Source organism: Epinephelus moara, chromosome 3 (assembly GCF_006386435.1).
Source record: "Epinephelus moara isolate mb chromosome 3, YSFRI_EMoa_1.0, whole genome shotgun sequence".
NCBI lineage: Eukaryota > Metazoa > Chordata > Actinopteri > Perciformes > Serranidae > Epinephelus > Epinephelus moara.
In genome coordinates this window covers 17423331-17442577 of record NC_065508.1, presented here as the reverse complement: position 1 = coordinate 17442577, position 19247 = coordinate 17423331, and the positions used below count along the sequence as shown (strand labels likewise).

The 19247-nt window shown below is 39.3% G+C and overlaps 2 protein-coding genes across 2 annotated transcripts; one reads left to right on the top strand and one right to left on the bottom strand.

Moving 5' to 3' along the window:
- Positions 1-186: 186 nt before the first annotated feature.
- On the bottom strand, positions 187-7087 carry zgc:175280 (cationic amino acid transporter 2 family protein). The gene is made up of 12 exons (XM_050041277.1): positions 7038-7087; positions 4261-4635; positions 3892-4047; positions 3540-3690; positions 3214-3347; positions 2899-3121; positions 2576-2712; positions 2059-2161; positions 1844-1977; positions 1590-1756; positions 1235-1343; positions 187-1147 (listed from the first exon to the last, which is right to left on the bottom strand). The coding sequence occupies exons 2-12, from the start codon at positions 4628-4630 to the stop codon at positions 996-998; spliced, it is 1836 nt and encodes a 611-aa protein (XP_049897234.1). The 5' UTR covers positions 4631-4635; positions 7038-7087; the 3' UTR covers positions 187-995.
- Positions 7088-9757: 2670 nt separating this feature from the next.
- casr (calcium-sensing receptor) lies at positions 9758-17702 on the top strand. Its single transcript, XM_050041276.1, has 7 exons — positions 9758-9894; positions 11004-11319; positions 11404-11710; positions 12893-13732; positions 13825-14055; positions 15461-15584; positions 15675-17702. Exons 2-7 carry the CDS (start codon positions 11135-11137, stop codon positions 16808-16810), a joined length of 2823 nt encoding a protein of 940 aa, XP_049897233.1. The 5' UTR covers positions 9758-9894; positions 11004-11134; the 3' UTR covers positions 16811-17702.
- The last annotated feature ends 1545 nt before the right edge of the window (positions 17703-19247 follow it).

Below are 19247 nucleotides of genomic sequence, written 5' to 3'. Positions count from 1 at the left end.
ACAATCAAAGAACTAACTGTTTATCATGGTATCAGATTTAATCCATGTGCACAAAGGTAATACCAAAGTTTAACCAGCAGGTGTCGCCATTATCAACTAATAAATCCTTCCATTTTCAAGGGGGTCCCAAATAAGTTGAGGCTTGCTCATTCCAAAATTAAAATGTCATGTTTATTCCACGTGCATTTTACATGATAATATAAAGTGATACAACCAGACTACATCAAACATTGGTTTAATGACAGAGGATTAGGCTACATCAGAATCAGAAAAGGATTTATTGGCAAGTAGGTTTTCATTTGCAAGGAGTTTACTTTGGTTTTTGGTCCATACATAAACATACAGTGAACCTATTTAGAGCAATACAAATAAGGCAAAGTACTGCAACACTCAAGAACTTAAATAAGGAATAGAAAAAATTACAATAAAAATATGACAAAGGTACTTTTAAAAAGTAGCCTACTGTAACTCTCGAATGAAAGAGCTCCAAGTGCTGTGGCAAAACGCTGACTTAAGAAGCACAACAGGACAAAACAACGCACACCAAAAAGCCGTTGCATCCCTGAGTGTTGCCATCTTAGGAGTAGGGTGCTTTGGACAAACCATAGAAAAACAGTTGATGAGTTTAGCAAAAGAAATCCCGGCCACAAAGAGTATTATCATTTTTTAAATTTTCTTGGTAAAATCTTACCCTCAATAACTGAAACAGTAAAATAAAAACACAATATTGTATGAAGCTTCATGCAGTGTGATTTACATGTGTTCACTGCAATTTTTCATTTATTAAAAAAGACATTCAATTTAACAGAAAACAAGACAAAAATGGAGGTTAGAGGTTGTGACTGAAATGCTTTTTTTAATTCACTTACTCCTAATAACACTATTAGGAGACTTGCATGAGATATGCACACTGGCCAGATTTATACTGAAATTAAAGCATTTAGCTTTGCATGATGATTCACCCATGCTAAATGCCTATCAGTAAATCAATCACATCACATTGCTCTGCCACTAGAGTCTTGGTCAGGTTCAAAGTTTTGCTCCATTGTGGTGGTGATGCTGTGAATGCTGACATGGTTGTTTGAATTTTGGAGCCTTTGTTTCTGCACACTGTGCTGAACGCCGTAACAGAAGTAGATGATTAAACCTAAAAAGAGAAAGTTTGGTCATGTTTGTTTATGTGATGTTTATGCATGTTTTGCTTGAATGACAGATGGTGATATTCTTCACATACCTACTGCCATCCACACTGCATAGCGGATCCATGTGTCTGTCCCGAGTTGAACCATGAGGTAGACATTGACAAAGGTGCTGAAAATAGGAAGCAATGGCACAAAGGGAACCTGTGTATGTGAAAGAGCAAAAACATTATGACAATAATATCAATGCAAAGAATAAATGTACTACTTCCCGGTTGCAAGATGCAAGATATACAGTACATGAAATGTCAGTGGTTGGCTTTTTTTCTGTTGGGAGTGTTTTCCTACGCTTAGTAATCAAAGTTTATGATTTCAGTAATGAAGCTCCAGTGGCTGAAATCAATATTAAAGTGCATCATTACGTGTGTGCTTCCAATAGCTGAGGCATACCATGAAAGCAGCTTTGGTTGTATTCTGTGGTTGTCTCCAGATGATCAGGGTAATGAGGCCCAGCATCAGCACGATGATAGAGACACAAAGTAAACTCCACCATTTAAGGGCCTGCAGGGCATTTATAGTCCCAGATATAATGAGGCTCAGGATGATAACTATAAAGACTGAGGAGAACAATATAAGTCCAATGATTATTAACAGCGGAAATCATCTCCAGTATACTATTTAAGGATGATGTTGAGATCACTCACTAATAAAAACAATTAAAACAGATGCATTTTTTGATGTCCGTGAAGTTGCTTGTGAAGGAGGAAATAGCACTCCAGCAACTGTAAACGGTTCCAGTTTGCTGAAACTTGAATCCTCATTGAGGTCTGCCTGGTACCTGTGAAAGTGAGGAATACCATAAAAGAGTAATAATACCGTACATGATTTCAATATTGTAAGCACTTTTGATGACTCTTACCTTAATATGAGGATACATATGGCAACAAGTGTGTAGGCAAAGAGGGTTCCAATTGACATCATGTCAACCAGCGCCTTCAGGTCAAACAATAGCGCCATGATAGCTGAAAAAACATGAATAATAATGACAAGAAGAAGAATTTACAGAATCCTCTTGCACTAATTTCAATAAATCATATTATAAATCATATTTCAGCAATAACTTTACCCAGATGTTGGTCTACAATTATGCATCATCATCATCATCACTTGACACATACGATAAGGGTTCATTCTGCAGATTTATTCAGCAGGAACACACTAACCTTTCACCACATATTGCCCCTCAAATGAATGCACTTACACTTTTAGAATCAGTGCAGTATTCATTAACCATTTCAGCAGTGAGCATGAACTCCTGAGGTCAAAACAGGAGGTTTTTTTTTTTACAACAAAACCAAGACAGGGACTAACTAAAGCTTCCAGAAATATACAGAGAAAAGCTTTCAAATCATTATGACCTGTATGGGCAGTTTTACCTGCTACGACCCCTGAAGCCAGGGTCGCTATAACAGGACTTTGTCTGTCACTCATTTTACTGAGAGGTCTGAAGAGAAGTCCGTCCCTGGCCATGGCAAAAAGAACACGAGGCATCGGGAACATTGATCCTAGCAGGCTGTGGGAAGAAGCTCAAATAACTCACCAATAATTATCATGTCATTTTTAGAATGTACTATAGATGTTGGCCAAGGACGATGAGAATTAAACTATCCTGTGAATTGAAATCAAGGTAAAATCCAAGCAATGATTGATTTGGCTTTCAGTTGAGTTGGGTTTATGAATGGCACACTGTGTTTCATACCTTGTTGACAGCGCACAGAGGGATCCCACAGCTACTACATACTTTGCAGGGCCCCAACCGATGTATGTGAAGGCCACAGGCAGTGGGCTATGAGCACTGAGCAAATAGTACGGCATCATGAGAGTCAGGGCTGCAGACACACCGAAGTAAGCCAGGAAGCAGATCAGGAGGGACGACACGATGCCGACTGGGATCGACTTCTGAGGGTTCTGAACCTCCTCTCCTGAAGATAAACATTAAATTATTGTATTTTATATCCTGCTATGCTCCTGCATCCTCTTCCAGTCTTGCCCCATCTGTTCTTAATGCATTTACCTGTTGTTGCGATGCAGTCAAATCCAACAAATGCATAAAAGCATGTGGCTGCTCCTGCTAATGTCCCTTCAAAACCAAAAGGGAAAAATCCTCCACTGCCATATCTGGTGGTGTCATTCAGCAATGTGAAGTTTCTGCAAAGATTCAACATGCTGATGCTTGGTCATGCAACAATAACTGACAAACTGAAGGATAGATACTGTTATTAAACACAACAAAGCACATCATGAGTTGAGATGTTACATGTTGGTGTTGGATGGTGTGGAAACACTTTTTTTTCTTCTTCATTTTATGCATATGATAAAAATAAGCACCCATACTCATACCCATCTAGCAGTGAATCTTCACCAATGTACCAGTTGTTGATGTCGCCCTTAATGAATCCAGAGAGGATGACAAACAGCAACACCAGGATGTTAACTGCTGTAAAAACCTTATTTACAATAGCTGACTCTTTAACACCGAATGCAAGAATCCCTACAAGGAAAACACACAGAAAAAACAACATTGATCATAACTGTGAACACAGTGGCACATTGTTTTAAAGATATTCAGTGTGAAATAAAGAATACATCATAAAATGTGATTATACTATTTTTTCCTTCATTTTCCACCCATAAATTCCGATAATAAATTCTTACATTTGGTAACAAGTCACAGGGGTGTAGATTAACTTACCTGCCAAGAGCATTATGAGGCCGGCTGCAAAGAAGTCTGGGTAGGGAGCTAATCCAGGTAAGTCCATCGCAGCCTGTTTGCCCAGAGAGCTGGCAATGACATTTCCAATGAGGTCATCGAAGGTCCCGCTCCATGCTCTGGCAACACTTGACGTCCCTTAAAACCAGTTAAAAGGAAGAAAAAAAGATACAACATGGGTAAATAAACAGAAACTCGTATAATGGCTGACAGTAGGGTCACCAGTGTTATAAGCAACCATAAAAAACTTTTCCAACCTAACTTTTATTTTAGATTTGAGCCTCATTTGAAACAACACAACAAAAGTTTTTACTAAAGAGACTTTTCCAAGATGACTAATAACCTCTTTACCTATGACATAAGACAGCAGCAAGTTCCAGCCAGTGATAAAAGCCCATATCTCCCCCACAGTCACATAGCTGTACAGGTAGGCAGAGCCAGTCTTGGGAACACGAGCTCCAAATTCAGCATAGCAAAGTCCTGCAACGATTGAGGCCACTGCTGCTATCAAGAAGGCAACTACGATACTCGGTCCAGCCACAGCTCTGGCTACTTCGCCGGACAGCACGTACACACCGGCCCCCAGTGTGCTGCCGACCCCCAGGGCCACGAGGTCAAGGGTGGTCAGGCATCGGCGGAAGTTTGACACCTCTCCTTCGGGCTCCAGAGGTTTCCTACGCGACAGACTCTGCAGGAGTGTCAGTATCTTTGCACCAGACATCCTCGCTGTAAAAACAACAACTTGATTAATGTTGAATTGATACATTTTGTAATGCTGGACCAACTTTTTATATCTGAATTAATGACAGCATGGTATATTGTGCTTTTAAAATCTCTGAAGATACAGTTTTTAGTATTTTTTAAACCAGTAGTTATTATTTAAACATGCAGTTTTCGTAAGAATACTATCGGATTATCAGGCAGATTAACTGAGTAACAAAGACTGTATTGCACTGTAATTTCTTTTAAAACTAAGCATTTAATGTTTATTCAACACAGTATCATGCATGTTGACAGATGTAGAGCATGGGTTGGCATTATGACATTCTGTTGTCTCATTTCACCACGTTAGCAACCCCCTCAGGGGCGTAAATATAGACAGTGCAGGCAGTGCGGTTGCACTGGGGCCCATGGGGTTGAGGGGCCTGACTGCCACCTGGAAATATGCCCGTGTTCAAAGAAGAACTGACATTAAAAAGAAAATGGCGCTGTTTTCCATACATGCCCTAAATAAGGTAAACCCATCTCCATCATGGTTTTCTGGTTTTGTAAAACAGTGTCAATCTATTACAAATTATAAACTTATTCTACATAAACTATTTAAAAAACTATAATTTACCAATAAAAAACTATTAAGATAAACTAATAATGTCCTATTTTCTTTTGTAGATTTGTCTTATACAGATATGTAATGATGATTGCTGTGTAATATGTATGTTAATGTGTCCAATATAAAGTATCTGCGAGTGGATGTAACATAAAAGCGGTAGTAAGACACACTGTTGCTAAAATATATACACCTAAAACTCTGTGTGTGCGTGTGTGTGTGTGTGTGTGTGTGTGTGCTTCATAACTTGTAACTAGAGCGTAATAGGGCCCCTCATAATAGCGTGCACTGGGGCCCATTGTAACTACCTTATGCCACTGAACCCCCTTCTTGTTACCCTGATGAAGGTCCTCTGACCGAAAGCTTGGGTCATTAAAGATACTTGCATTGATCAAAGTGTGCAGATACTCTTTTCTACACAAGTTTGACACATGGTTTTCTGGCACCTTGGCATATTCTGCTCGCGAGTACGGTGATTTGCTCCTAGCAACCCCCTTCTTAAAAAAAAAAAAAAAAGGCTTTGAATTTGATGTTTATGGAGGTGTGGAAACTCTGTATTAAGAGTAGGACCAACAACTGCAAAGGGTTGAGCTAACTTCATATTCTGACTAGTAGAAAAGTTGGGCCAACTTAGAGAAATAATTACTTCACCCAACGACAGCAATGGGTTGACATTACGTCACATTTCAACTTGTGGAAAGTTGGCCCAACTTGTGGAAAGTTGGGCCAACTTGCCCCGAGAGAAGTAAAATAGTTGAGCCTACTTCAATGTTTGAATGAAAAAAGTTCTGCCAACTTAACATTTTGAACTGTGTGCATGTTGTGTCAACTAAATAGCTTTGTGAAATATAGACAAGGTCAGCATTGTTCTAAAAGCTGAATACACTTTTAAAAAATTGTAGAATTTTTACTAAACTTTTTTAAGTTGTGCCCCCTTATGTATTTATACAGAGCTGTTTAAATTAATTAAGTCATTGTGTCTCATTGGTTGCTCAACATACAGCAACATAAAAAATTTAAGCATATATTTTGAATTTAAAACGGCCTGAAGACAAACGAGAAAATGTCTCAGTAGACAGTGGTTTGAAAACACTAATTTTTGGTTGCATATTAACATTTAGTATACAGGATGCTGCTCCAAATATAACACACACCATGCCCAATAACATTTTCCATTAAAAATAAAGTTAGTGTAAGTACATTTCCAACTCAAATGCTCCCATTCAAAATGTAACACACAAATAAATGTATTCATGTTATCCTAATCTGCAGCATTTATCTTATTATAGTCCATATACTTTATCAGAACAAGTTCAGCTCTTGATAAAAACAAATGCTGCAGTAGGTTGAAACTGTAAAAGTGTGCAAAAAGCGATTACAGTTTCACAACGCCACCATGATTTTATTATTTTAGCTGTAAAATATATGTAATGTAGGACATCTTTCAGCCCAGCAATCACTAACAAAAGATCACCTTGTACATTGTATTCAATAAGCACACTCACACTAACACCCACAGTAAGTCATTTACTCACCCTGCACATTGTTCAATACAGTTATAAAGTTTTACTGGTCCTTGTCAGACACAGTGAGTATTGATGGTGATCAGTTCAAGTGTTATCGTGGATCATTTACTATAAAGGCCTGTGTGAGCAGCTTCACTACTGTACATTTATTAGTTTACTATTTACATGATGTATCGACTCAGATGGCAACTTTTAATTTCAAAATGATCTATACACCTAGAGCTGAACAAACTTATATCCAGTAGCTTATATTCTCATGAGAAAGACATCCTTACCTTTTCGGCTGAATGCTGTAGTGTGTGTGTGTGTGTTTGAGACTGTGTTTTGATCTGTCTCTGACCACACACTACTTGTGGGGATAAATCCATTCACTGTGAACTCTTCGCCGCTCAACATTTTTGACACATTATGTTACATTTCAGACGTATGTGCCATTTCGGAAAAAGACCAGATCAGAATGATTTGTTTGAGGGCACCTCTGGCATGTCATAAAAGTTTTTAAGCACTTTCTTCATGTATGTATGATTGAATTAAATGCACTCTCTTTCGTTTCTTTTTTGTTGTTGTTGTTGTTGTTTTTGGGTATTTTTTGACTTTGATGATACTACAGCTGAAGATAGACAGGAAAGGTGTCAGAGAGAGGGAGATATACTCTACCAGGTGAGAGGTCACCCCAACACTCACTCCCATTCTTGACTTTTATAAAATACTACTACTACTACTACTACTACTACTACTACTACTAATAATAATAATCCCATGATTGACATTGAAAGTATTTTGTCCAGCACAATTTCTGATGCCTTAACTGTGATTTTAAAAAGCAACAAGCAATACACAAAATAACCATTTGCTGCCATGTTATTTACAGTATTTATTTACTGAGTATTTTTAAATACTCAGAGACCTATTGAAAACCGTGTGAAGTAATGCTGTCACTTTGCTTTTATCCATGAAACTCATTAAAATGATACACAAAGAAAAGGCTGCAGGAGTAATCAAATGTGACTTATTTATTGTATGTATTTACACTCTATCATTCAACCCTGCACTAAATGCAAGAAAAGATTTATATGTTTTCAGATAGCTCATATTTTATTTATTTCATTCTATTCTGAGCTGAAGAAAAAAATCAATGCTGGGTGAAAACAGTAAAAGCAGTGGTGCCCCCAGAAATGTTTCACAGGGGTCACCAGATGAGGCCACTGAAAATCCTGGGGTGGAACCAAACCCAAAAGCCATAACTGAATTTCAGGAATTCTAGTATGCTGTTGTTGCATATTAGCAAGCTGAAAACTATATTAGTATGAGAGTTAAGGAATCACATACTTTGTTTTCTTATTTACAGTTAATGTTACTAATTACCTGATGTGCACAGACTAATACAGGTACAGTTAACATTGTGAGCTCTACAACAGTCCTGTTTTAATATCATTTATATATCTGTACATACATGTTAGGCGATTTACTGTTCTTAAAATAGGCTGGTTGTCCTTTTCCATAAAAAGTATACAGCTTTAATTTGAAGAAGTGCATTGATTGTATGGAACAGAACACTTAATGGGAACGTGCCCTCTCAAGTTTGAAAACACCACACAAAGGCTTCAATCATTTTCAATTATTTTCACGAGGAAGGGGCCAGTGGTGGGCAGCTATTGTGTCAAGAGGTCCATGCCCCCATATCCCATTGACGCCACTGAGTACAGCTCAACTCAGTATCCTAAAACCTGTTCAGTCTATAAATCCTTAGTTCTCTGTCACATTGTCCAACTATTCCTTTTGTTGCTTTTTTGGATTTAAAAAAACTCCCTATACTATATTTAGAGACTTCTCTTATTATCTTTAGAAAGTGATTTGTTTCAATAAGAATTATAGTAACTTTTAAAAGAATGGTGATATGGTGACTACAAAATCTGGAAATCCCTTTTTAGTAATATTCAATACTTGAAACTAATCCTACTAAATCCGGATTACTTGTGTTTGATCATTGGCCTCATCCTCCCCATGAGGGCAGTGTTTCCAGTTCTGCTGATGCATCTCCTAAAAGTATTTCTGTATCTCTTGTTGCTGATCAAACAGCTCTAACATGTTGAGGTCACCATGTTGTGGTCCAAATTAGCCTTTCTTTATTCAATTAAACTCTTTTACAACTGGAGAGTCAGGGAGACGATGTTCTTCCGGCTGTAAAGAAGACTGAAACAAATAACAAACTATGAAGTAACTTAAGAGTGCAGACTTTTTATTTTTAACCTTTTAGTATCTCCTGTGTGCCCGATGTCTCATGGACAAAGCGTCAGGTTGTGCCAAAGATAAGTCAACATGTTGTAAAGTGACATTGTTTTCACTGGAGACCTCTGCTCAGCAACAAATTGAAGACTCGTTCATCAGAGCATGAGGCGGCAGCTAATTGTTTGAGGAACATAATGGTACGATCCACTGCTTCTAGGGGTTCCTGGTATCATGCTGCAGCCCTTCTGAAAAATGCAATAAAAGATTAAACCTGCCCAGAAAACTAATCACTGGATTTTAATCACATCAAATCTTAAATTGTAGGTGCCAAGAGAAACAAGTTTATATATTAGTTTCTCATTGATAAAATGAGCATGAATAAAATTGCACAGTGGCACTTTGGACTTAATTTAAGATCTTTTTTTAAATATACCTTTAAAATGTGCTTGAAAAAGAAATTATGACGTTTGTAGTAATACAGACACATCCAGCTACACAACATGAAATACACATCTGTTAATGAAGGCTGCAGACAAAGATAACCTTCACAATGTGTCTCCTTTATCTCATATTCTACTTAGTGTCCATGCTCCCGTAATGCTGCAGTAATGGCAGATCATTTCTAAATCAGTAAAGCTCTGCCACTTTAGGTCATGATGGCTTTAGCTCAGGAGGAGTGAGCTGTGCATAGACTTCATTAGCTGAAGGAAATGGACTACCCCTCTCCCTGTTAATGATTCATTTGCACAACGAGGTTCAGAAACTCACACCATTGTCCAGTGAATTCATTCAACACCCTGGATATTTTGAGGAAAAAGGCCTTAAAATCTGCACGTGTACCTGCAGATAAACTGTTTTAAAGCGTGTTTCGATCACAAACTCAGGAGTTCAGAAGTTCAGGAGGTAAGTTTGATTATTATTTTCCATTCTTGATGTTTTAATTGCTTTACTTTTGGTGTTAAAAAGTACTTAAGAACTGTTTTATAGTATAAAGCCATAGTGAGCTTACCTTTCTGATTATGGTTTAATTGAGGATTAATCAGTAATTAAAAAGGTGATGAAATTACGGTCAGTTATGTTCCTGATTTAGCTTTAAATGTGCTTTGAGAATTTGTTTTTATCAATTTGGAAGTGGAGGGAATTATGTGAATACTAGATCTGTCTTTTTTCTTTTAAATTTGGGCATTTTTCCAATGTCACCCAAGACTTGGGGACATTAGATATAACATTTGCACTGGATAATAATAACATTATATTCTGCAATATTTGCAATATCTTTGTTGGAAATTGACATTTTTATTCAAAATATTGAGAAATTAAAATAGATTTAATATTGCCATGCGCAGAACTTCTCTCAATAATGATTAATATGGCAAACAGTGTCTGTTACAGCCAGCCGTTAGTTACTTCATTATCACGGCTCTGCCCCAGCATTTTTCCAACAGTATTAGCCAGATGCAGCAGCCTTTTCTCCATGGTGACTGGGTTCACTGGCCACAGCATGAGACCAAGCACTTGCAGGAAGGAGGGTCATTAGAGTGTGACTTCAGTCATGTAAATCCACAATCTATTTCGGTTCAGACGGGTATTTCGAGCGGCACGACTGCAGTGTTACTGAGGTGTGAAATGTTGAATTTCAGATTCAGATTTATTTACTCGAAGCCACAAACATTACTAGAGCGGTCAACTCCTTAAAAAAAGCATCCAAACTCTTAAAAATGTAATTGCGTAGTGAGTAGGTAATAATAGCCTCGGGTCATGTTGGCCTGTAACACCATTCTCGCCCTCTGTTCCTGTTTATATGGGAAAGTGAGCTCAGTGATTGGAGTTTGTTGGATGGTAGCCACACTGCTACAGCACAAGATTGATGTTTATATCTTGTTGAATTTCAAGTAAAGCATTCCTCTGCCGCTGATTAATTTTCCACTATCACAATAAATTATAATGAATATCAGATGTACTTTAAGCCTATTTCACCACAAAAGCATAACATGTTTTTCCTTTTTCCTCAGACAGTCTCATCAGTGCAAATATGAATAACATAAAACAGTGCAGCACGCAGATCGATGGGAGAAGATAATACCGAGAACACCTTCACTCTGGGGAGTTGTAGAAAATAATCCTACCCATTTGAAAAACAAAGATGAGGCTGGTTCTGTATTACGTGATAGTGTTGGGGTCCAGTTATGTCATCTCAACTTATGGGCCCCATCAGAGAGCACAGATGACTGGTGATATTTTGCTCGGAGGTCTTTTCCCCATACACTTTGGAGTTGCATCCAAAGACCAAGACCTCGCAGCCCGGCCTGAATCCACAAAGTGTGTCAGGTAAAACCTTGAGACATGTTTATGTGATTTGATTGAATGAGTGTGCTCATCTAGTCTAAGTCTGTGCCTTGTTTGCTTCAACAGGTTCAATTTCCGTGGCTTTCGTTGGCTCCAGGCCATGATTTTTGCTATTGATGAGATAAACAACAGCAGTACTCTCCTGCCCAACATCACCCTGGGCTACAGGATCTTTGACACATGCAACACAGTGTCAAAAGCTCTGGAAGCTACGCTTAGTTTTGTGGCTCAAAATAAGATTGACTCCCTGAATTTAGATGAATTTTGTAACTGCACCGATCACATCCCAGCAACCATTGCAGTAGTAGGAGCAGCTGGATCCGCAGTCTCCACAGCAGTCGCAAACCTACTGGGTCTTTTTTATATCCCTCAGGTACGTTACCTTAACAGTGTTACATTAAAACTCCACCTCAGTCATGGCTTAAAAGGTACACTGTGCAGGATTTTCCTAAAAACAAAAAAGTATGCTCATACATAAGTAATTCCTCTCAATCATTACTTTCACTAGAGTTGTGTGGTGTTGTATCTATCAGAGACTTTATTGCCTTTATTCTCTTCTTATTTGCTTTGTTTGGGAGGTTCATGGGTGTGAAGCCCCCAGCCATTAACAATGTGCAGGTAAGGTCATGACTTTATAAAAAGGTAGCGACCAGGTAGTTGCAGCATGCATCCAAGAGGAAGCTATGAGAATCATGGACACAGCGCTGGAAAAAAGCAAATATAGTGAGGCCAAATGCTAAGAGGCAAGGCTTGTTTAAACATGACAGTGAATCTGGGTGAACAATGCAGATGTGGCCCAATTTCTGTTGGGCAGGTAGGTGCCAACAGTCAGCTTAGTTAGCTTGCTAAAGTATCAGATTTTCCATGACAACAAATGTAATGTTCCTACAACAGAAGCTTGCAGTGTACATACAAGTAGTGTAAAGGCTCACTTAAGCTCAACAGTGGATATGTATACAGACACGGAGGGAGCCTTCTGTTCATACTCTGCATCAGTTTTGTACATATTTGTGCACGTTTTCTGAAAGCTTGCAGACACGGATGAAACAAAGTAGTATCACTGTAGTGTGTTTCAAATGAGACACGACTGTAGGACATGCCGAAGACATTTTAAAAAATGGTGGAACGGTGGTGCAACTTCCTCCACCGTCACCATATTTGTTGGTGTCAGAAACTTTTGACGTTACCCTCTAGTGCCATCTTATAGATTTATCTATGCCATCATAAAGGATGCATGGAAGTATGTGGGCAGTGACGGTTATAAAGTTTGATATTAACTGATTTTTCTTTGTATCTAAGAGGAGGATAAATGAGGCCTAAGGAGGAGTGGCCAAGTTTGAATGTTGTGTTTCCTGCATAGTCACATGGCAACCTTGTATCTTGAAAATGATGTCCACATACAATTGATTTGCAGTGGATTACACATTTTACAGGAAAGGCCTCCTGAATGATGGGTTTATCAACAAAATGATAAAAAAAATTATACTGAATGAAGATAATTAAGCAGGACACAATAAAAACCTGATAGATTAACCTGAAATCTTTCCTGTTTCAGATCAGCTATGCCTCTTCTAGTCGCCTCCTCAGCAACAAGAATCAGTACAAGTCCTTCATGAGAACCATTCCTACAGATGAGTACCAGGCCACAGCCATGGCAGACATCATTGAGTATTTCCAGTGGAACTGGGTCATAGCCGTGGCTTCAGATGACGACTATGGACGTCCAGGAATTGAAAAGTTTGAGAAGGAGATGGAGGAGCGAGACATCTGCATTCACCTGAATGAGCTCATATCTCAATACTTTGAGGATCATGAAATCCAAGCACTGGTTGACAGGATCGAGAACTCCACAGCTAAAGTCATAGTTGTGTTTGCCAGCGGCCCAGATGTCGAGCCTTTGATCAAAGAGATGGTGAAGAGAAACATCACAGATCGTATCTGGTTAGCCAGTGAAGCGTGGGCCAGCTCCTCTCTTATTGCTAAACCAGAGTATCTTGATGTTGTGGCAGGTACCATTGGCTTTGCTCTAAAGGCAGGACATATTCCTGGCTTTAAAGATTTCTTACAGCAAGTCCAACCAAAGAAAGACAGTCATAATGAATTTGTCAGGGAGTTTTGGGAGGAAACCTTCAACTGTTATCTTGAGGACAGCCTGAGACAGCAAGAGAGTGAGAATGACAGCACTAGTTTCAGGCCTTTGTGTACTGGTGAGGAAGACATCACAAGTGTTGAGACCCCGTACCTGGACTACACACACCTTCGAATCTCCTATAATGTGTATGTTGCAGTTCATTCTATTGCACAGGCCCTGCAGGACATACTCACCTGCACACCTGGCCACGGACTCTTTGCCAACAATTCCTGTGCAGATATAAAGAAAATGGAAGCATGGCAGGTAAAATGTTGCATGTGTACCCAACGCATTTAAGTACCTAACCATTTATTTAGCCAGTCTGAATCATCCAAATGTGTGGTTCTGCCTCACAGGTCCTGAAGCAGCTCAGACATTTGAACTACACCAACAGTATGGGGGAAAAGATGCACTTTGATGAGAACGCAGACCTGGCAGCATACTACACCATCATAAACTGGCACAGGTCAGCTGAGGACGGCTCTGTGGTGTTTGAGGAGGTCGGATACTACAACATACACATCAAGAGGGGAGCCAAGCTGTTCATTGATAAGACAAAGATTTTGTGGAATGGATACAGTTCTGAGGTTAGTCAAACTGTTTTGTAGAGGATGTTCCCATTAATGTACTCTGTTTTTCTCCCCTGTCATTTGGTCTATTTTTCCTCCTGGTATGATTAAATCAAAATTACAAGCAGATAATCACAGCAAGGACAGAACGTACTGAAACCGATAAAAAGCTGTTCAGGGACATGAAAGGTTCGTAAATTATCAAAATTGCTGCAGGGCCCTATTTCCCTTCAGTCTTACAGCTAAAATGGCCTTGGAGTTATAACTGGACAATTGTATACATCAAAGCTACATCAACTGATTTTTGTCCACTTGGGGGCAGCAGAACTCATTGTTTATACAACACTGACATACGTAATGATCACCTTTTACACTTGTTATGTAAACATGTTAGCAGACAGTTGCTTATATAAACATCCTGCAAACTCAGAGCAACATTAGTATTCATTCGGAGTCATTGTTGTGTCCATGTGATACATTAAAGTACAATATCCACACACTGAAATGCCACAAATATTGATTCAGATTGTTTAGATGATTGATAAATGATAATTGATAAAAAATTTCGAAATTATAAAAAACAAGGACGCAGTGCCAATGTTGTAACGTAGTCTGCCCTAACCTGCCGAATGACTGATCACACATCATGAAACTAATAGGAAACGTTTCTGTGTTGGTCACAATCCTGTGATTCATTTCAGTGCTATCTTCAGTGTTAGCTGTCTCAAGTGTCATAGACTGCCGTTATTTTTTATAATCCAGCCTGAGAAAACAGTCACTCAGTTCGAAAGAAGCCCTGATAATCTAATGCTTGATTTATACTTGACGCTTCAGCAAGGGTCGCAAGGCTATGCATGGACAAAATGACATCACACCATCAGACACACCCCTTTGCATGGGTCCTATGCTGCTGTTTTTTTACATGTCTGTGCATATCCAAGGTTTTCTGACTACGCAGACACAGTTGGGTGGAGAAAATGGAGATACCATGCTGTAGATGTGAGTTTTCAAGACACTGCCCCCTACAATTTGGGAGAATATAGGTTTGCCGCAAGGAGAAATCTGCGTGGAGTATAAAAGTAACTCATCACAATTCTGCATCAGCTCATGTCTGTGCAACCATCTGTGTGGAAAGCATAACTGAGGCTGAAAGGTTAAGGTGCCGACTATGAACTACGAGGTCGCTGATTCGAATCTAATGGGGGGGTCTTTTGTATGAATGTCTGGCTCCTGACTTCCTGTTGTTTTTCTACTGCTGACTTCATAGTAAAAGCAGATATGCCCCTAAAATAGTTCACCCTTTTCCAAACTCACTATTTTTTATAGAAAACCTCAGACCAATTACATTTAAACACCTTTTTAGATGCATCATAACTCTATTTCCTGCTCTTTCTCAACTTTTCTGTCTGTTTACATCCTATAGGTGCCTTTCTCTAACTGCAGTGAGGACTGTGATCCTGGCACAAGAAAGGGGATCATAGACAGTATGCCCACATGCTGCTTTGAATGCACTGAGTGCTCAGATGGAGAGTACAGTTATCATAAAGGTATTGAGATGCCAAACATTTACCATCTCATGTTTGCTAATGTTACAGCTGGCTAATGCTGATGCTCTAACACAGATTTTTTTTATACAGATGCCAGTGTTTGCACCAAATGTCCAAATAACTCTTGGTCCAATGGGAACCACACATTCTGCTTCCTGAAGGAAATTGAGTTTCTCTCCTGGACAGAACCATTTGGGATAGCTTTGGCCATATGTGCAGTGCTTGGAGTTGTCTTAACAGCCTTTGTGATGGGAGTCTTTGTCAGATTTCGCAACACCCCAATTGTGAAAGCCACAAACCGAGAACTGTCCTACGTCCTCCTGTTTTCACTCATCTGTTGCTTCTCCAGCTCCCTCGTCTTCATTGGAGAGCCCCAGGATTGGACATGCCGTTTACGCCAACCTGCCTTTGGGATCAGTTTTGTTCTCTGTATCTCCTGTATCCTGGTGAAAACTAACAGAGTACTTTTGGTATTTGAAGCCAAGATCCCCACAAGCCTCCATCGTAAATGGTGGGGATTAAACCTGCAGTTTCTGTTGGTGTTTCTTTGCACATTTGTCCAAGTTATGATATGTGTGGTCTGGCTTTACAACGCCCCTCCATCCAGCTACAGGAATCACGACATCGATGAGATCATTTTTATCACCTGCAATGAGGGATCTGTGATGGCTCTTGGGTTTCTTATTGGCTACACATGCCTCCTTGCAGCTATATGTTTCTTCTTTGCATTTAAATCACGGAAACTTCCAGAGAACTTTACAGAGGCCAAGTTCATCACTTTTAGCATGCTCATATTCTTTATCGTTTGGATCTCTTTCATCCCTGCATACTGTAGTACTTATGGCAAGTTTGTTTCAGCTGTGGAGGTCATTGCTATTCTGGCATCCAGCTTTGGGATGCTGGCCTGTATCTTCTTCAACAAGGTCTACATCATCCTCTTCAAGCCCTCCAGGAACACCATCGAGGAAGTCCGATGCAGCACTGCAGCCCACGCTTTCAAAGTGGCTGCCAAAGCTACGCTGAAACACAACACAGCTGCACGAAAAAAGTCCGGCAGCATCGGCGGATCCTCTGCCTCGACTCCGTCCTCATCCATTAGCCTCAAGACCAACGGCAACGACTGCGACATGACTTCAGGAAAGCATATGCCAAGGGTGAGCTTTGGCAGTGGAACAGTTACCCTGTCCCTGAGCTTTGAGGAGTCGAGGAGAAGCTCCCTTATGTGATAGCCATCAGATCCTGACGCACAGATGCACCCTATAGTGGCAGTATGAGACGCACAACACGGCGGCCTTTTTTTGACGCTCCAAGCAACTGCTGTAGTATAATGAGCGAGTGTCTGCATATGGTGTGCGGGAGGGAAGATGGATGAGTCAAACAAACTTTGGACTTTCAACCAGGAGACTGCTGTTTGTTTATCATGGAAAACTAAATGTCAATTATTTTAAAAACACTGTAGTGTGCTAATATGTGTAGCATGCTAGGCCAGTGATGTATGCCACATGATGTATATGACGTATGACTCGTGACATTACATTAGTAACAAACTTACTTATTTTAAGCCAAACCCTGTTGTTGTATCTAAACCTCACCACACACTTTTGTTGCCTAAATCTAAGGAAGTAAACCTAAAAACAACGTGTTTTACCTAAATTCTAAGGTTATTTTGTGGAGACCGCATGCATTTATCAGGAGGGAACTACATTTCCTGTGAAAACTGATGTTCTTTTGAAAAGACATAACAAGAGGAAATTGACACACCATCCCTGATTATCCAAATCTGACGCTGGAGGGGTTCTTATGCATCATAGTTTGATGATGTTGATGATGTTGCCACTGACTAAGCATCTGTATTTGATGAGTTCGGAGTGAGAATGTGTTTTCATAGTATATGTGTGGATGTACCAAACTTAAGCTTCATCAGTCCGATCACGAGGGTGTACTCTTGGACTTTATGCTGAAATGCATAATAGATTTTTTCATCTTCCTATTTTCTAAATATTTTGTCTGAAAGATGACCAGTAATATTCTGTACTTTACCTGACTCCTGTGACTGTTCTTATTTTCATCATAACCCTGATGTACACTAAGCCTGTTGATAAGTTAATAAGATTTTGTACAATTAAAAATATTACATTAGATGCTAATCTATCTATCTATCTATCTATCTATCTATCTATCTATCTATCTATCTATCTATCTATCTATCTGACAACTGAAGCTCACTGACAAACTATCTGTGTAGGTAACACACCATGTTCAGCACAAAGACCTGACAAGTAACATGGAACAACATTTGACCACCAGAGGACAATCCAGGCTCTTAAATTGGGCAAGCGAGACCAGAGGATGTATGAGTCATGCAGTAAATGCACAATTACAGGATGTCGACAAAACGTTCCATACTTTGTAATTACGGCCTATTTTGGTCAATCACAAGACAACAAAAGAAAAGGAAGTGTAGTCGTTCCACATGGCATTGCCCAATCCATGCCATCTTGTTCACAGTGACATTGGGTAACACAAAGTATGAAATAAATACAGAAGATAGATTTGTTTGGTGAAGCGTCATTGCTGTCATCACAGTCTCACAGGCTAAACCACAACATCAACAGTGTCCCCTCCCAAGTTTTGATACTCTTTTGTAATATTACACTGGGTTTTTTTTTTTTTTTTGGGGGGGGGGGGTCAGTCTCATTTCTACATTTTGTCTAATGTTTAAAAATGACAAATGTTGTCACACAGCCACAAAAAGTTAAACTGTGGAGCTTGTAAAACTGAAATTACTTCATTTAGTTTGAAAGATCATGATAAACATGGACAATCATGCCAGGGTAAATAGCCCAAATTCTCTCAGTAATATAGATCTGAAAAACAAAGAAAACCCCCTGATTGAAACTAAACAAAAACATGGAGGTCTTCAGGACATTTTGGTGTAGATCTTTTGGAGAATTTTCTCTGCTTGCAGCTTGCTTATCACAAGTCTCTGACATCTGCAAACAGTGCAGGCCTGTCTCACATGTTAATGTCATTCTCACAGTAAGCCTACAGTCCACAGTCATGTCCTCACAGTATGGAGGAGGTATAGAGGGGAGGGAGGAGCAGCTTGGGGAGGGCACTGTTTATAACAATACACTCTGTCTGACTGTCAAGGGTGAAGAAACTAAGCTACAACTATTTATCGTGTTAAAAAAAAACTCTTAGTGGACTAATAATAAAACAATAAAATAATAGAAAACAATATTCAAAGGGCCATTCTGCAAATGTTAAGTACATTTTCATAATACTCGTGTATTGAAATTGAATTCAGATTTTTGTTGTGCATAGTTTTACTTTAACTAACTGTAAGAAAAGGATCTGAGTACTTCCTCTTTTGCATAATTAAGTGAAGTGAAAAGCTTATGTAATGGTAGTTGAGAAGAGAAAAACTTATTAACAGTGTTCGCTCATGCTCTGAAGATATTCTTTGAGGCATTCGGGAACATAATAGGTTAAATGTATGTCTGTGACTAGAGGCTAGCCAAGGCTTAAACATTTACAGCTCGACAACGCCACCGTAGGAACTGCACCCAAGGAAATATGTCCCAGGAAATATCTGTTGCAAAATCCACCACAAAATACATTAGCATTACAGTAAACCAAAAAGAAAATTAATCTTGAATG

What these genes read in the sequence shown, in the direction of transcription:
- zgc:175280 (XM_050041277.1), bottom strand. Translation starts at nt 4,630, where the DNA reads ATGTCTGGTGCAAAGATACTGACACTCCTGCAGAGTCTGTCGCGTAGG. An exon ending in GCTGCTGTCTTATGTCATAG is followed by an intron (nt 4,048 to 4,260) that starts GTAAAGAGGTTA and finishes ACTGGTTTTAAG; the next exon opens with GGACGTCAAGTGTTGCCAGA. An exon ending in CAACCAAAGCTGCTTTCATG is followed by an intron (nt 1,344 to 1,589) that starts GTATGCCTCAGC and finishes TCACATACACAG; the next exon opens with GTTCCCTTTGTGCCATTGCT.
- casr (XM_050041276.1), top strand. Translation starts at nt 11,135, where the DNA reads ATGAGGCTGGTTCTGTATTACGTGATAGTGTTGGGGTCCAGTTATGTC. An exon ending in GAATCCACAAAGTGTGTCAG is followed by an intron (nt 11,320 to 11,403) that starts GTAAAACCTTGA and finishes TTGCTTCAACAG; the next exon opens with GTTCAATTTCCGTGGCTTTC. An exon ending in AGAGTACAGTTATCATAAAG is followed by an intron (nt 15,585 to 15,674) that starts GTATTGAGATGC and finishes TTTTTTATACAG; the next exon opens with ATGCCAGTGTTTGCACCAAA.